This window comes from Corvus hawaiiensis, chromosome 4 (genome assembly GCF_020740725.1).
Source record: "Corvus hawaiiensis isolate bCorHaw1 chromosome 4, bCorHaw1.pri.cur, whole genome shotgun sequence".
NCBI classification, from domain to species: Eukaryota; Metazoa; Chordata; class Aves; order Passeriformes; family Corvidae; genus Corvus; species Corvus hawaiiensis.
In genome coordinates this window covers 49,027,682-49,044,156 of record NC_063216.1, presented here as the reverse complement: position 1 = coordinate 49,044,156, position 16,475 = coordinate 49,027,682, and the positions used below count along the sequence as shown (strand labels likewise).

General features: G+C 39.9%; 1 protein-coding gene across 2 annotated transcripts in view; it reads right to left on the bottom strand.

Moving 5' to 3' along the window:
• Window positions 1-431: 431 nt before the first annotated feature.
• SLC38A4 (solute carrier family 38 member 4) overlaps window positions 432-16,475 on the bottom strand; it is a 36,137-nt gene continuing 20,093 nt past the window's right edge. For both annotated transcript variants that reach the window (XM_048302220.1, XM_048302219.1), the window contains 13 exons: window positions 15,270-15,385; window positions 12,196-12,269; window positions 11,962-12,054; window positions 10,325-10,406; window positions 10,151-10,233; window positions 9,989-10,047; window positions 9,349-9,627; window positions 9,151-9,230; window positions 7,950-8,050; window positions 6,833-6,957; window positions 4,127-4,271; window positions 3,072-3,169; window positions 432-1,673 (listed from right to left, as the gene is read on the bottom strand). In XM_048302220.1, the coding sequence (XP_048158177.1) occupies window positions 1,572-1,673; window positions 3,072-3,169; window positions 4,127-4,271; window positions 6,833-6,957; window positions 7,950-8,050; window positions 9,151-9,230; window positions 9,349-9,627; window positions 9,989-10,047; window positions 10,151-10,233; window positions 10,325-10,406; window positions 11,962-12,054; window positions 12,196-12,269; window positions 15,270-15,385 (1,437 nt within the window). In that variant the 3' untranslated portion in view covers window positions 432-1,571. The remainder of the gene's footprint in view (window positions 1,674-3,071; window positions 3,170-4,126; window positions 4,272-6,832; window positions 6,958-7,949; window positions 8,051-9,150; window positions 9,231-9,348; window positions 9,628-9,988; window positions 10,048-10,150; window positions 10,234-10,324; window positions 10,407-11,961; window positions 12,055-12,195; window positions 12,270-15,269; window positions 15,386-16,475) is intronic.

The following is a 16,475-nucleotide window of genomic DNA, read 5'->3' as shown; positions in this document are numbered from 1 at the left end:
ACAGATTTCTAAGTCAGATAATGAAAACTCCTATTACATGAGCTTGCATTTGTGAAAGCATGATAAACCCAAGTCGCACCTTCCCACTCGTTCCCTCTGCTAAGGAGGCAGCAAGACCGCTCGGGCTGATTTTCCCTGCTGTGTGCAGAGAGCATATGTAGTGAGCTCTCCACAACACAGACCAATTCATGATCTGACTGTTAATTAAGCATGAATGTAACATGGAATGCAACCCTTTTTTCCTCCTGTCTTGAACAGCTGTATAGCATGATACACTTGAGATTGTCAGTAATGGTGTTACCCTTGCATAACTTAACTATACAGGATGTTGCTGAATGCTGACATATGCAGAGACAAGATGAGGCACAGCAACTGAGCAAGTAATTCAAAATTGTGGTGTACAATGGTAATACAAAACTTTAAGACATGCATTAAAAATTCTGAACAGGAAAACATCTTGCCATTTATTGTAACGTAAGTAGTAAACATAAGAATGTGTTTTTACACAGGTAGCAGTTAGGGCTTGCTACAGGGATATTTCAAACACTGGTGAATAAAAATGAACCTTTTACAAACCCAACAATTCAACATATTTCCTCCAAAACAATATTAAGTGTGTGGCTATGAAAACAGAGTGATACATAAAAAAAAAATCAAAAATCATATACCACATATTTATGACTAGAGGAAAACAAAAAATTATGTACATAAATACATACATTTTTATATATAACAAATTACAGTTTCCTGCACTGAACATTTATCAAATACACAAATACTGAACAATACTGGATAGGGTGCTTTGCCACACCTTGTGGTCTCCTTAAATTCCTGTGAGAGTGGAAGACAAGTTTTTATGGAGGATACAACTTGTTCAGTGATGCAAGCTCACACAGTAACTAAGAACTGAACAACAAAAAAAACCCCTACAGCAGAAATGACTGGTATTTCCAGCACAGGCATCTTTAACAACAAAATGAGAATACTCTGCTGTTCTTCAAGCACGTGCCCCAACACAGAATCTCTGTGAGAAAGCTTTATTCTGTATGACAGCTGTCACCTGCTAAGGGCAACGAATTTGGGCAACAAATCCAACGCTCAGCTTTGTCCACTGGCTTGTCAAAGCCATCATCTTTCAGATAGGCAGGTCAGTCAAAATGATGGGAGATTTTGAAAGGGGTGACGCCAGGTGAAATGAAAAGTATGGTGAATGCTTTCTATTTTCAAAACCAAAATAACTTTGGACATAGTCCTCAAAAATAGCTTGGTGTCACTCCTTTCAAAATCTCCCATGATGATAGTAAACAGAGTTCCTAGAGCCTTGGAAAGGCAATGGCCAGAAAACCCCAGTGCCTTGTTTTTGATCTGATGATCATGGGAATGGCTGCCCAGGTCCAAGAGAAACTCTTCCCTGCCCGATAGACTGACCTGCCTATCTGAAAGATGACAGCTTTTACAAGCCAGTTGACAAAGCTGAGTGTTAGACTTGTTGCCCAAATTCATTTAGATATTCTTCAGAGCACACAATACAAATACTCGTGTTATAAAAAGCACTTGGTTGTCTTCACAGGTCAATGACGTCTTGAGCTTGGTGGATTGTAAATCCAGTCCATTACAATAAGAGTCATACTCACAATCATGAAGATTATGCCAACTATGAGGAAAATTAGAGCCTGCAATTGGAAAATGAAATTCTATTAATAAAGCAAGTGACTGAGCAGTCTGTAGCTCACAGACTGTCCCACTGGATCTGCACTAATGTAATACCCAGGACCTAAATTTGGGTTATTTGCTGTGACTAAAGCCCAAGTAATGTTATAAGGGCTACATGAATCAAAGTTAGTCCTGTGTGAATTTCAGTCCAAGAGAGATGGACTTTACACAGCTAGATCTGAAAACTACCCACGCTGGTACTATGAACAATAATAAAAAATATAACAGAGAAACAACTTTTTTTTTTAATCTTTAAAAATTGACGATTTTTTAAATGATCGTAGTCTCTGACATTAAGAACAACTTCAGAGTTAATCTGTTTGATCCTTATTAGACAAACAGGTAAACCCGTATCTCTTATCTGACAGCATCTTTGTATATATTCAAGTGATTCAGATGTTTGTAGTCACCCTTTGCTTAAGCGGAGCTTTAGTTTACCATAATCTGTCCACACTTAACAATATTTCATCTTGTAAAATAAAAATGAATATTCTACGTGATCTCAGTGCAGGGTGTGAAATTCTAGAAGTGCCTAACACAAAGCAACATGAAAAGTGAGCAAAGACACATGAAAAAATAATCACAGTGTTTCTATAATAACTGCTACAAGACATTGTAGAAATCATTTCGTTATAATAAACTTCTCTTATAATGGAAGTCTGTATGAGTTGAACTTACATGTCTTTTGTTAACATACATATAGATGTGCTCATCTGTTTGTATTATGTGCCCACATATGTATTTCATTAGTAACTTTTCTGATGACATTTTCAAAGAACATTTCCTCAGTGACAGTTAAATGTGCAGACAGTTACTGATGTTCAGGATGAAAGGTATTGAAGTGGCAGTCCAGTATGACATTTAGACATATGCTGTGCATAAATAATAGACCTTCATATGTATATCCTGTAGGTGTATGGATCTGTCTCAGAGGAGAGCTCGCTATTACTTATCTCTGCAGTACAACTTCCTTCTTAACCTTGACCTCAATCTTCCTCTTAATCCACAGCTGGTCTTCTAGGATGAACCAACAACTTCTTACAGACTGTCTTGATGCTATTTATGCAAATGCAGGTGTTAACTACAGCGTAAGTCGGATTAAGTAAGTCCCCTTTCCTAGTGGTTTAAGACACACTTTATCCTGAGCATGTAGGTGAGTGTCAGGAGCAGTAGGACACTAAAGGCTTTGTCTTGTGAAGCCTCAGCTGAATCCCACTGCCCAACCTGTATTTTGAGTGAGACACTACCATTTATGAGCAAGTGCCAGATGTTGCAATTCAAAGGCCTGAGTATTAATGATGAGTGGAAAGCACACACTCTCCCACCCTTCCTTTTGTAACTGCCCCCAGTTGTCTTACCCCAATCTTCTGGGGAGACCTCAGGGGTTCCTTCTCAACAATTTGCAGGTAGAAGGCAGCAGGGAGGATGAAAATCAACAGTGTAGCAGAAGAGGCTCCTGGAAGGGAAAGCAGAGCTGAGTGCTGCACCATTTGACAGAAAAGCAGAGTGGTACACCAGCAAAAGAGAGCCTGTGGGGAGGCAGCAGCCTTTCTGAGCCCAGCTGCACAAAGGGCTCTCTCTGCAGACAACATTCACAGAGAGCTGTAGATGTCCAAACACTGATTTGGGTGCTTGGGGCCTGAAGAGACACTTTTTACTGGAAGCATTTTTTCAAAGTGGTGTGGCTGCCTGTGGTGCAGATGTCTACATGTCAGCTGGTGAAGCAAGGGCAACTAGACATTCCCAGGGCAGGATGACCCTGGAAAGCAGGTATTGAAAAGAGCGTGGATGATCTGTGCCTAAGAACTGCCCACTCCTCTCTGCTCAGCAGAGCCTAGCATGGTGGCCCAGGTATAAAAGGCAGGGAGGAGCAAACCAGCTGCAGAAACCCCATGGAGGTATCTTTCCTGAAGGCATCTGCATCCCTGAGCCCTCAAGCACTTCAGAGCATGGAGGCTCTTCATGGACCTCTTTGGTCAGAGGCCAAATCTGACCAAAAGAAAGTGGCAGGGAGAGAACTGTTAATGTCAAAAGAAATGTGTCACTCTTCTCCTTTTTCTAGTGTAACAGTTTGGAAGTCAATACATTTTTTTCTGCTCTAGTGGCTTGAAAACCAAAGGTGATTTCCCTCTCCTGCACGTATTAAATTCCCTTTTGGTCAAAATGGGAATTCCTTACCAGTTTTTATACTGGGATTATTGGATTCCTTGTGCCTCATGCAAAGTAACAACAAAGTTGGGTAGTCTGTAGCTTTGTCTGTCAGCTGTTTGGGAATTCTTATATCCCCTTTAACTTCAATTTGTGTTTACGTTACTCTGCTGTAAGACCCAAACAGAGACTGCCCTTCAGTTCACGAATTTAAATATGTTGTAGAAAGGATAAAAGAGTCAATAGAAGTATTTATGAAACCTACCGATAAATCCAAAAATGTCTTTAATAGTTGGGACAAAAATTACAAGCAGATTATTAAAAGCCAAAATTACTGCTGCAATCAGGAAATGTCTAATCCAGCTAAATGGCCTTTTGGGAAACAGCAATGCACTGACAGATGAACGGATCTGCAAGATGAAAAACAGCAGGGAAAGTAAAACAACAATTAGTTTATCTTTCCTTTCACTTACAAAAATTATCTATGTTAGTTACCTCTGCTGTGAGAAATTCTGACTGAAAAAATGTGTTTTCAGTCTTTGATTCCCATAATGTAATCTCACTCTGTTGTAGGTTTTTGAGAACTGGGTTCACAGTTTAATGCAGAAACTCAAATATTTGCAGTGTAAAAGAAAGTCAAATAAATAGGGTGTAAAATCAGGGACATGAAATCTGTTCAACTGAAAGATGCTAATATCAGCAAAAAAAAATCCTCAAAGAACCCCTCACTATAAGTACTAATCAGGCAAGAAAAATGCATGTGTCAAATATGAACTGCTGTATTCCTGAACCTGATCCCTCTGAAAATCCCACAAGAATTCTGTCACTTACTTTTCTGAAGGATAAAGCCGTTGTTTTACTTAATAATTAAATATATACATATACATATCAGAAAAGAAAAGCATATTTTTCAATGCCACTTGGAAATTATAATCCCAAAAGCTATTGCAGAGATCTTTTTTTGCTTCACTGACTTTCTCACACTTCATGGAATTTTTTTTGCTTTTACAACATGAAAGATGGAAAGTAGAAAAAAGGTCAGAAGCAAATCCATTTGGTGGCTGGAGACAGTGTTATTCTCAAGTACCACTGAAAAAAATATTTCTACACTGAATAAAGCTCCAAACACACTTCTGTTTGGTTGTTTTAAAGTAACATATAACCGCTTCTGCATGTGTTTGGCAATTGAATAAATATATGGGATTCTCTCAGTGTAGTACATCACTTGAAAACACAGCATGAGTTTTGTATTTCATGTTTTTCAGGTTGATGTGAACCAGTATTAGGAAGATGGAGGCAGATTGAAAATATTTTGTCCAGTTTTTGAGTTGGTGTAAAACAGCTTTATTACAGAAAAAAACTTCTGCCTGCATTCCTGTGAACTTACTGTCAGCATATTGTGCATTATTCCTTCTGTGATACAGTCCTTAAAAAGGAGCTATCAAACTGAAGTTTTACAGTGACTAATGGTAAATAGATCTATACCTCATTTATTTTTCTGGCAATGCAATAAATTTTTTTAAAAAATAAAAAAAAATATCTGACTACTTTAAGAAAATACAAATGGAGTGATTCATTAAAAAAAATACTTGATACAATTATACCCCTTATTTGAAGTAATAAGATCTGTTAAGCTGGCTGTCCTGATATAATGTACAAAACTCTTTGATATTCCGGTTTGCAAGCAAATGGTATTTTCTCAGGAGTTCTTTTAATGGAGCAATCAGCACTGTGGTATGTAACTGCTAACTATTCAGATATAAAAATGATTATACAGAAATCTAAAAATACAAAATGCTACACCTGACAGAGGCTTTTGCAATGCCCTTAGCTTGTTTTTCCCATGAAGACTGATCAATTTGTTAAGACTAATTTAAACATTTAGCCACTGGTCTGAACATGATGTTTAAGGCAGAGCACTGGACCTCTCCAAGCTACAAGGACTGATCACCTGGGTGTTTTATACCTGAACCCTTTTTTAATAGACAACATTGAACAGGGATCACTGCTCTTAGGCATTTGTCAGCAAGCCTGGAAACAGTACATATGCAGAGTGTGTGTTGCATCCAGGACAGCGGAGCAACAGGACCCCAGGGTTACTCATGGGAACACTGTGGTGTGATGCAGCTTGCTGGGAGCCCTCCAGCAGCATGATGCTGGGCTTGTTTGTACATGCTGTATAAATGACACACCAGCCTCCCAAAACCAAATGGTGAAGATTGGCTATTTTCTCCTTTGCTGCATGGTAGCTCATGGAAGGCATGAGGGACAGTCTTATACATTCAGGAGCCTGTAGCTCTGCTCACCAGGGGAGATTGATCCCTGAGGGGGTTGGTCCCTCTGCAAAGCAAATTGTTTAGCTGTGCCTTTCTGTCCATGCTACTGAGGTTATTGTGCTTTTCCCTGTGAAGAGCACACAGAAGCTCCAAAATTTGCTCAGACAACTGACTATGCAACTGAGTCCTATATGCCTCTTTCTTCTGGCATTTAGCTTCCTCACCTGTCCATAGACTCAAGCATGTAAGGTGGGAACAAGGGCCTCTGTCCTCGTACTTTGGCAGCCTGGCCTGGGAGTCCTGCACAATGCGTGATCTGAGCTTCATGTGTCTGTCCTAAGTTTGGATGCTATAGTAGGTGCCTATGTCTGTATTAGGAAACCTTGTAAGTAGTTTCAGTATATCTCCGAGTCTTCGGTACTTAGCACTGCTCTGATAAATATAGTACAGAAAGAGCAAGAGAGAGACAGAGAAGTCATTCCTGATTTATTTATAAAGACTGATTTATTTCAGTCTTTCGAATTTTGCAACCCTAACTGCCTAAGGTTCATGCTCTCATCAAACTGTGTGTGAGAAAACAGAGCTCTCTAAATAAAAAGCTCAGGCTTACTTTTCTTCAGTGCTAAAATCTGTCTGTGCCGAGCACCTTCAGTCAGTGTATATGGGTTAGTCCTGATTTCAGCCGTGTTACTTACAGGGAAAAGGACAAGAGGCACGGTCAGGGTTACAGCCACCAGCACTGCCAGGCGAACTGACAGCAAGAGGGTGTCGAAGGTGTACACTTTAGTGTATGTATGAAGGAGCTCATCTTCAACTTCTCCTACGAAAAGGAAACAGAAAGGGGTTAAATCACTTAAGCAGTACCTTGCACATTTACAAGAATCTTTACACTGCAGCCAGATACGAGGTAAGATTAACTTTAGCCCAGCTGTTGTCATTAGATACATGTTATGGGCTAGACATGAAAGGAATTTTCCCACCCTGACTGATACAAGTCCATCATTCAGAGACTATGAGGGTAATACAGCTCTGAGGTGATGCTTTCTGCTCTAGTATCTTTGAGATGACTTTGAGAAAGTCATTAAGTGGATGCAGAATCTGAAGTAAAAATAATTTCTGTGATATGGAACATGAAACAACTCACTGAACTGGTAACAGCTCCTTCTGACCTGCACCCAGATGTCCCAGCTCTCAAACAGAGCCCTCTTGCCCCAGTGGTAGGGAGCAGATTGTGCTGTATCATTCACTTCTCTGCTCTATGGAGGAACTAACAAGGTAAAAAGAGGTGGCGTCTGCACAATAGTGCGCTAATAGAGGGACTACTCTGTTTGCCTATCAGTTAGTCTAGCTCATCCAGATTTCTTTTTACACTAGAATGATTTGCACCTGTTTTTCAGCATAGATGAAGCTGAACTAGTGGCGTCAGAGACAGACTGGATAGCACTTAATAGTGTCATGTAAAACTGTTGAGCACTAGAGTATTTTTAGTACTCTTGGCCTTTGCCAAGAGTCAAGTTTACAGCAGCTTCTTGTCTGAGTTCACAAAGCCAAGGGAAACAAAACCAGTCCCCCTAGTAGGCACCCTAGTAGGTGCCTCTGAGTCTCTCACAGGTGAGGAACTTGTGGCCTGACAGCTGGGTAAGTCCCACCGTTCATTCAGAAGGTTACACACTGTGTATTATAATTGAATGTTGCTTACACTTGGATTCAAACCCCCAGAAAATACATTAATACTCGAGCCTTTGCGACAGAACCAGCTTGTCTGCTTTAAAAAGTGAGAGAAAATTCTGCAGAGACAGGGTTTTGACCTACCATAGAAGGTAAGGTATCCAAAGAGGGCAGCCAGAAGATACATGATAAGCATGCCAGTGATGGAGACATTTGAGACATTCTGCATCCGCTTTCGGGAGCGACTGAAGTACGAAAGAAAGAGAGTAACAGTCCTATAAAGCCTCTACTTGTACAAGAAGTGCTCTGACGTATCTTAGCTCTCTGACATACCCTCGCTGGATAGTAAGTTCATAGCAACTATATCGGTTACATAGAGTTCTTGATGTTTTACAACTCTGTGCAGGGCAGCACAGATTTATAAAATGTGTTGAAACTCCATTTCTAGTGCTTTCTCAGTGACAACATAAAAATGTGCCACGTTATTTTGTATATCATTATTTATTAAATGTCAATCTCAAATGGTGTATTTTAGATTAAAACAAATGGAGTGACTAGAATTACAGGTCTGTTAATAATAATAGACAAGAGCTTTCAGCCATCTCTATATGAACATACACTTATATCTACATAGGGCTGTTCTGCAGGTTCAAGAATCCCTTGCAGATCAAATCCTTTCTTCATACATCATTTGGTTAAAGAAAATCTTCATCTTACAGAACCTGCAAGCATTTTCCCAAGTCATATGAGAATTTTTATTGCTTTTGAGGTTAAACCTACTGAAACAGGAGGTAATGGATCTTAGCCTCCTTGAGTTTTCCAACACATCCTCGTGTAATGCAATTTTTGCTGTTCAACAAATGCCTTTTATTAGCCCTTCCCAACTATCAACTCTGCACTGTTTTAAGCAAATGTATTTGATTTTGGATATTGGTTACGTAAAGCAGGCTGAGTGAAGAGCCTACATAAGACACCCAAACCAATGGCATCCCAAGAAACTTTAAGAGTAAGCAGCAACTGACTCAGGCACAGAACTCATTAAGATACTATTAGAAACCAGAATGATCTGTTTCAGTGCAACCAAGTTCCCTGGTTTATTTCAGATCATTTGAAGGACTGTCCAGATTCCTCCTTTCCTAAGTAAGTATCGATCAATGCAGTGGTTCTCTGTCACCAATATCTGACTACAAGATCAAAGCAAAGCCAGTATCTGCTTACTATGGAAAGCAATAAATCATTATCATGTGGGTGTTTACACACCAGCAATCAAGGGACAACATGTAGAAATTGTTCTCTATCTATCACTGGATAACTGGAAGTATTGGACAAAATTTAAGAACCTTACTCTTTCAGTTCACTGTATATTGGTAGCACCTCAGGGTGGCATACGAATGCAAATGCCAGGATGGGTATTGCATAGGCAGTCTGTAAAATAAAGCTCCCATTAGTAAGAATGGTCACGGCTGTACCTCTGACTTTTGGCAGGCAGCAGTGTAGCTGTGGTACAAGTGGTGAAAGACAAATTCTACAGAATCTCCCTTACCCGTGAGTTGAACACAAAGTATTTTGGCTGGCACTTGTCACTGTTGTCGCTGTGTGCTTCGTATTCTACTCCGCTTTTTGGGGAGGCATCTTTTGGCTCCTCAAGGCTCGGAAAGTGCCCGGCTGTGTTGTCCATCATGAAATTCACACCAGAACCGAGTGACTCATTTGATAACATGACCTGGTACATTGGCCCTGTGCTATTGGTGGTGGTCCAGTTTTCAATCCCCTGGTCCATGATGGGAAGAGGACAGGGTATTTGGGATTTCTTGAAGATTACCTACAAAAGAGTAGACAATGTTATCAGAAGAGTAGCACTGTAGGAGATTACACATCTGTGGTATTCCAACAGAAGTATAAACAGACACTCAGAAAGACAGGAAGCAGGAAACCAAGTGCTACGACTTCTGTTTCTCCTGCAAATATTTGCTGTTACTCTGTCTCTGCTCTATTTTTTTATTCTCAAGAGTTTTTTAAACTGATTTTTTTTATTCTGACTCCATTAAGCAATAGGTTGTTGATTTGATTCACTTGGAGGTGCTATTCTAATACCCCCATTAAATTGTCATGGTAAGAATAACAGTGTTTAAGGTTTACAGAGTCTGTATTTGCCTGGAGACAATACCCAAACAGTCACCTACCACACCGACAAAGAAAACCATACAGGTCAGCGAAAACCCACTTGTATAACCAAGATAACCTGTGCAGCAAGAAAAACAAACAGAACAGAACAGTTCAGTTACATATAAATTCACAGTCATAACAGGAATAAGAAATAAGCTTAAGCAAGGTATTAAGCTTACCTAAACTTTTTAGAAGGGAGAGGGGAAGAATAATCACAACTGTTACAAGTATGACGAGGTAATTCCCATTAAGGTACCATTCTCTAAAGAGGAAGAATAAAAATAAAAACAATCATCATTGACACTGAAGTGAAAAATTTTCCTCTGAGGTTCAGGCTGGGAAAAGGCACCTACCCAGAATTCTCCTCAAGTTTCATAAATGCTTTGATGACTTCAGGAAGTTCGTATTTAATAATAAAGAGGTAGCTCGACATTGCTGGAAAAAAACCCAAACAAAACAAACACCTTCAGAGAAAACTTAAGTTCCAAAAAAAAGAGAAAAGTTTTTGCTAAAGTAGAGAAATGAGTTTTGTTTAAATAGCAGTGTGACAATAAACAAATCCTTTATATTGTTATGAACATGGTCTGAATGACATCTAGCATTCTGTATTAGAATACAATACAGTTACTACTGAATTTATAGCATACTTAAATCCCTCTGAACTTCTTTTTGCTTTTTTGTTATGTCTTTTTTCCAATGGACGCTGTCCATCCTCATTCTGTAGTAACTTTAGTTGTTTCCTCCTCTAGATCTCTTCAGCTACCTTATCCTTCATACTTTCAACTTCTTTCTTCCAGTATCTTCTATATATATAAAGAAATCAACTAGTTGTCAAGATTCCTGAAGTAAGAGTGGACTTCTACACATCTCATTTAAAATGTACGGTGGGAAGTAATGCTTTTTTCATTTGTTTTACGTTTGTCACAGGGAGGTCTCTGGAGACCTATGGATCAATCTAGACAAGGACTAGAGGAACAGCTATTCCTCCTTAATAGGGAAGCATACTTCATTTCTGAATTCAACCAATTTGATATGCAGGCTTGAGGAAGGAAAGGAATACCATAGAATAACATATTTTATGAACAAAATAAAAAAGTCTTTTGCAGTAGAGAGATGTGAACTACCTCTATTTTTGTAGCAAAGTTGCTGTAACAGGACAGTAATGACCTGTTGATGGAGATTTGCAAAACATAGTAAGTTCCAATAGAGAAATTACCAAAAAACCTGCACAAATTTAATTGACTAATGGCACATTTAATTTAAATTTCCATTACCTCTCCTTAAGGAGTCTATAAAAAAATATACACATCCCTGTGGTTTCAGACCTGGTGTTCTTTGGCCTCCTAAAAGGCTTCTTCTGAGATAGTAAAGGAAAAAAAGCTTTGTTGAATGAATGTACTGTCTACCACTACTGTTGATATTGGTAAGTCTCCTGTTCTGAAAGGATGGAGGTTACTTGATAGATATTTCACAGGAAGCATCTTTGTGAGTGAATACATTCAATAATTACTTTAAACACACATCTTGGGAGTAACACAACCCAACTGTTATTTCAAGGAGAGAATTCAGCTGAAAAACGAACTACTGAAGGGCCTTTTATGGAGAAGTCAGAACCCTGTTCCTTTTAGGTCACACTAATCATTTCAAAGTTGAAGCAGATGCTTCAACTAGATGCTAAGAACAGTCTTAGCTGTACTCAATAAAGAGAAATGGCCAGTTTCTTGAGAACAGTCAGTCAGGCCACTTTAGCCATCACTGAAGCCTCTTCACTGGCCATGGAGAGATCCCAGGCAACTGTCTTTCACCAAACACTGAAGTGTCAGGTAGCTGAAAAGAAGTGAGATGAATTCCTCATATCCTTCCTTTTTGAAATACAATGTATGCTGTATCTGGTGCATCTCTGATGCCGTTTAGCCAGACAGAGAAGAGAAACAAAGCACTTGTGTTCTGTAGGAAGAGCACTGGAAGCTAGAAAACTTTTGTCTCTTACCTCCAATATTCTGCATTGTGACTGAAATGAAAACACCCCACTTCCCAGGCCAGCCAAATGCCTTTGCTCCCAGTTTTTCATATATTAATGATCCTGAAAAAAAAACCCGAACAAAACCAAAACCAAAATAGAAACATGGGCCACTACATTGGACATACTTGATAAATTGCATTCCAAGGTAAAATACATGCATGCAGTAGGGACTCTCTTTCAATCACAGCCTGATTATCCTACCTCCTTCTTTTGATATCTTCAGTAAAAGGTGGACCGAGTAGAGTGACAATATTGCTACGCTGAGCAGCAAAACTCTGCAAGGCAAAGCAGAAACCAGAATCCTAAGCAGGACATCAGAGACACTCAGTTGATTTGAACATACACATGCTCATTCTCATGAAGTTCAACATGTAAGTAGTCTTCAGCAAGTTTGTTCTTTGGTCTCCTAGTGCTAAATGCAGAGCTAAGTGTCACCTGTAGCTTACTTGTGAGTACAGTTGCACCTTATACATTCTAAAAGCCCCTGAAGGCTTAAGTCCAGTAAGTGCCAGTTCTGTGCTATTCTACACGGACAGAATCTTGTATCTTAATAAGATCCTACTAAAGTAAACAGGTTTCTATGAAAGAATCTGGTCTTTGGACTCTTACCTGCCCTCTGATTTCTCATTTTCATCTCTCTCTTAATCAGAGCTTTCAAAAAAATCCACAAAAATGAAACACAAAACCAATCGTGACTGGGACAACTTTAATGCTACCTCCTACCTGGTCACTGCTTTTGACTTCTGCTGTATCATTGTGCAGTGCAGGTTAGCTGCCTGCTGTGTAAGTACATTAGAAATCTTGCATAACGCTAAAGCATGGCACAACACTGGAAAACCTGCTCTTGGAGCACTGGTAGCTGAGTCTTCTAGCCTTAGTCTGCTTGATGGTACCAGTGCCTGAATTCAGTAATTCTGACTACTGCCATGTTCCTTCCACACAACAGGTGCATCCTACGTGATTTCAGCTACCTGCCTCTTGTAAACTGCTTGTGAAAAATGTAGCTTTGTATGACATTTTCAGGGCATAGCACTGTGGACAGCGTATCCTATCACCATAAGCACCTTGTCATCAGCCTGCATGAGTGCTGGTGAGGAAGGGAATGCGATGATAACATTGACAGAGATAGAAAATATGGATGCACTTTGTTCCATGGCTTAACAGGAGGCTGTGCCCACACCTTCCACTCCACTGAACATGTGGCTTGGTACAGATATGGGAGACACTGACAGCCAAGTTCTTAAATGAGTTAGTCTAGGACCAGACAGAGGCCCTGGGGCCAGGTGACCACCACCAGACCATCATGATTTCCTGTAAAGTGTCCCTCTTCAAGAGAGACAGACAGTGCTACCACCTTCATGTGGGCAGGGTTGTCTCCTGCTGTGGGCTCATATGGCAAGGGGGGATCAAGACAGTGCATCCTGCTGAGATGGCATCCTCCTTGTTCAGGGGCACCCATACAGATGCTATTCAGAGACATGGTCTCCATGCCCTGACACATGAGGTGGGGTAAACCAAAGTCCTCCTGGTCGCACTTGCTAAATCATGCTGTGCAGCAGAAGCGTTACTCTGGTGCAGGCTCCATGCCACTGTAAACTTCCCCCGTGGGAAGGATGTAATGGGAACTTTGGGGGAGCTTCTGAGTTTTAGGAGCCCTCTATTTGCCTTCACCCTGTAGAACACCTTCCAGCATGAAAGCACTCGGGCAACGTGAGAACAGTAATTACAAAAATTCAGACAATGCTGCCAGCATGATCTAAATTAGAATTCATGTCCAGTAGTTTCCATTCAGTAGATGGTATTTTTCTATCCCACTAACGCTAACATCATGATCTGTGAAAACAGAGGAACTTCAAGCAAGTGGATAAATGCTGTGGGGGTAACAATATCTACACACAAGTTTATACTTTTAAATAAAACTCCTTCCTCTACCAGAACAGAGAATGTTCTCATGCAGGAAATATGGAAATAGCACAGTAAAGACAGTGAGCTGTGGGTGGGCATGCCTTTGTTTTTTGCTTTAGCATTACCCCCTGCTTTAGCACTGCCGAAAGAGCTAATATCATAGGCTTGTACCAGAATTTCAGCAACCAGTCAGAATGAACAGAGTTTCAAAAGAAACATATTATAAAGGTATTTTTCTCCTGTTAGTGAGGCTTAACGTATCACAGTTTTCTTTACAGTGATCATTTATGGACATACTAGTTAGCACAACTGCTCAGAGAAAGCTGGAGGAAAAAAAATCCTACATTTTTCTGACCCTGATGCAGTCAATTTTAGAACTGGCTTCCATTTTTTGCTCTGCAAATACTATATCTAAACCAGTTGAGTGCAGGTATTATGAAGCACTTATACAGAACAGCATTTCAATCTACAATTAATTTTCAGTTAGAAATTACATGGGCAAAACAGGAAATGTTTCTTAGCAACTAGAAGCTGCATGTAACATTTTGAATGTTGTTGCTGTCACAGTTACACAGTCCCCACAGGCAAGAAGCTGTATAAAAACATGCTAGATTTCAGTTATGACAAATAATGGCTTATTGCCACACCGTGATATCACGCTTTATTTCAGTCTCATGGGAGGCTAAAATTAAGGCTTCAGCTAAAATTAAAACCAGTTATTAAAAAAAGAAAACCAAGATTAATTTTTGATAGCTTGTCTCATTAAAAGGAGCCACATGTTAGCCACCAATTAAAAAACTTCCCATGGCTGTATGTTACTATCAAAACTCGTTCTGTGTAGATACTGCTTGTCAGTCACAGACCAGTGCTGTCATTTGGGCACATTGAGTACAAACAGACTTGAAGCAGCAACATTAAATCTGTGAACCCCTTTGCACTCAAAGCATCCTGCCATTTCAGATTATATCGAATATTCTTCCTCCATTTCTACACAGTGATTAGATAGTTGGAATGATGTAAATATATTTATGGGTAATTTAATTCCCTTGTTGGATTCCCATACTGAACTGGCAAGATTGCTCTTGATATTTTAGGACCGGTAGTATACTGTTCTTTCCTTCTGTTTTTTGATTGCACAGTATCAATTCACAATTGTGTTCCTAATACAAAGGAGGTCTAAAATATTAAATAAATAGAAGGGTTTTCAGCAGTGGATGGTTCCTTGTGGTGAAGCTGAAATGTTTTCATTACAGAGGATCTTATGAGAACCTTCAGCCAACAAACCAAGCTTAACATACCTCTCTAATCATAAAAACTTCAGCTCCAGGCCCCTGCTTATAAACTATTTGCTTCTCCTTCTATGTACTTACATGAAAAGGATAATTCCTGTGTTGGCCATGGCATAGGAGAGCCCTAAGATGCCGCTGCCCATAATGGCATTGCTGAGGTTGAACGAGGACATTCCAAAGGAAGTTCTACCCCTGTGCTGTTGGGTGCAAGAACAGAAAATGGCAGTTCACTTGCATTTTACTAAGCATGACTGGCTAATTATCCTCACTGCTGGTTTTCCCCTTGATCCCTAGAGGTGGAGCTTTCTCAAGGCTCCCAAGCCCAGAGGCACTAGCCATGATAAGGAGTCTCTTTACCCCCAAGATAGCCGTGCTGGTAGTGTTTGCCTCTTCCCAGTCTTTCATTGTCTCAGTCAGGAGGAGGCCCACATTCCTGACAGGCAACTAAGGTGACACAGTTACACTGGCTGTGTTGGCTAGCCTCTATGGAAATACATGCTGTTATCAAATAGACTTTCCAATTATTGATTTTTAAATATTCAGAGTTTCTAAAAGATTTATACAACAGATTATTGAATATTTCTCCAAGTAGGATGTGCTTTTTCCTTTGGGAAACAAAAAGTGTGTCTGGGGGAGGAAAGAAAGGAGCGTTGTGTGCCTAGGATTGGAAGCAGAAGAATGGAAGAGGACAAAACCAGGAGAGAGGGGATGGTGTCTGAGTGAGTTACAACTGACACCAAGTGCAAAAGAAGGGAACATGGCTCTTAATCTTAACTTACAATCACAAATAATATTTTTGATTTTATATGATCATTCATTAATAAAATCTGTTATTCAACTGATAAAATAATGCTTTTTATTTCATCGAATTCACTAAAAATTAACATTAAATCCTGAGCAGGGGATGCACGTGCACATGCACCCCCCAGGAACTGGTGCTGTGCTTCCACTTGCATGAGGAGTTGTCTAGGGAGTTGAAGGTGTGCTGACCATGTAATGTTCAGCATCATAAAGCTGAAACAGTAATGTCCTTTCTTTAAAGCTATGCAGCTGGAGGTCGGTTCATTTACACAGATGCTGGAAACTAGAAATACAAGCGTGCATGCACTAAAGCACAGATCTACCTGGCCATAGGAACAACAAAGTCCTTCTGAGCCAAACGTCCTGTCAGGAAAATGGATGCTAACCCACCCTGTCTGCACATCTCAGCTGAAATTACATGGAGATGTTACTGAAGCTCAAGTATAATCTGAGGAATTTTTCTGATTACTTGTGAAGGAAAGACTC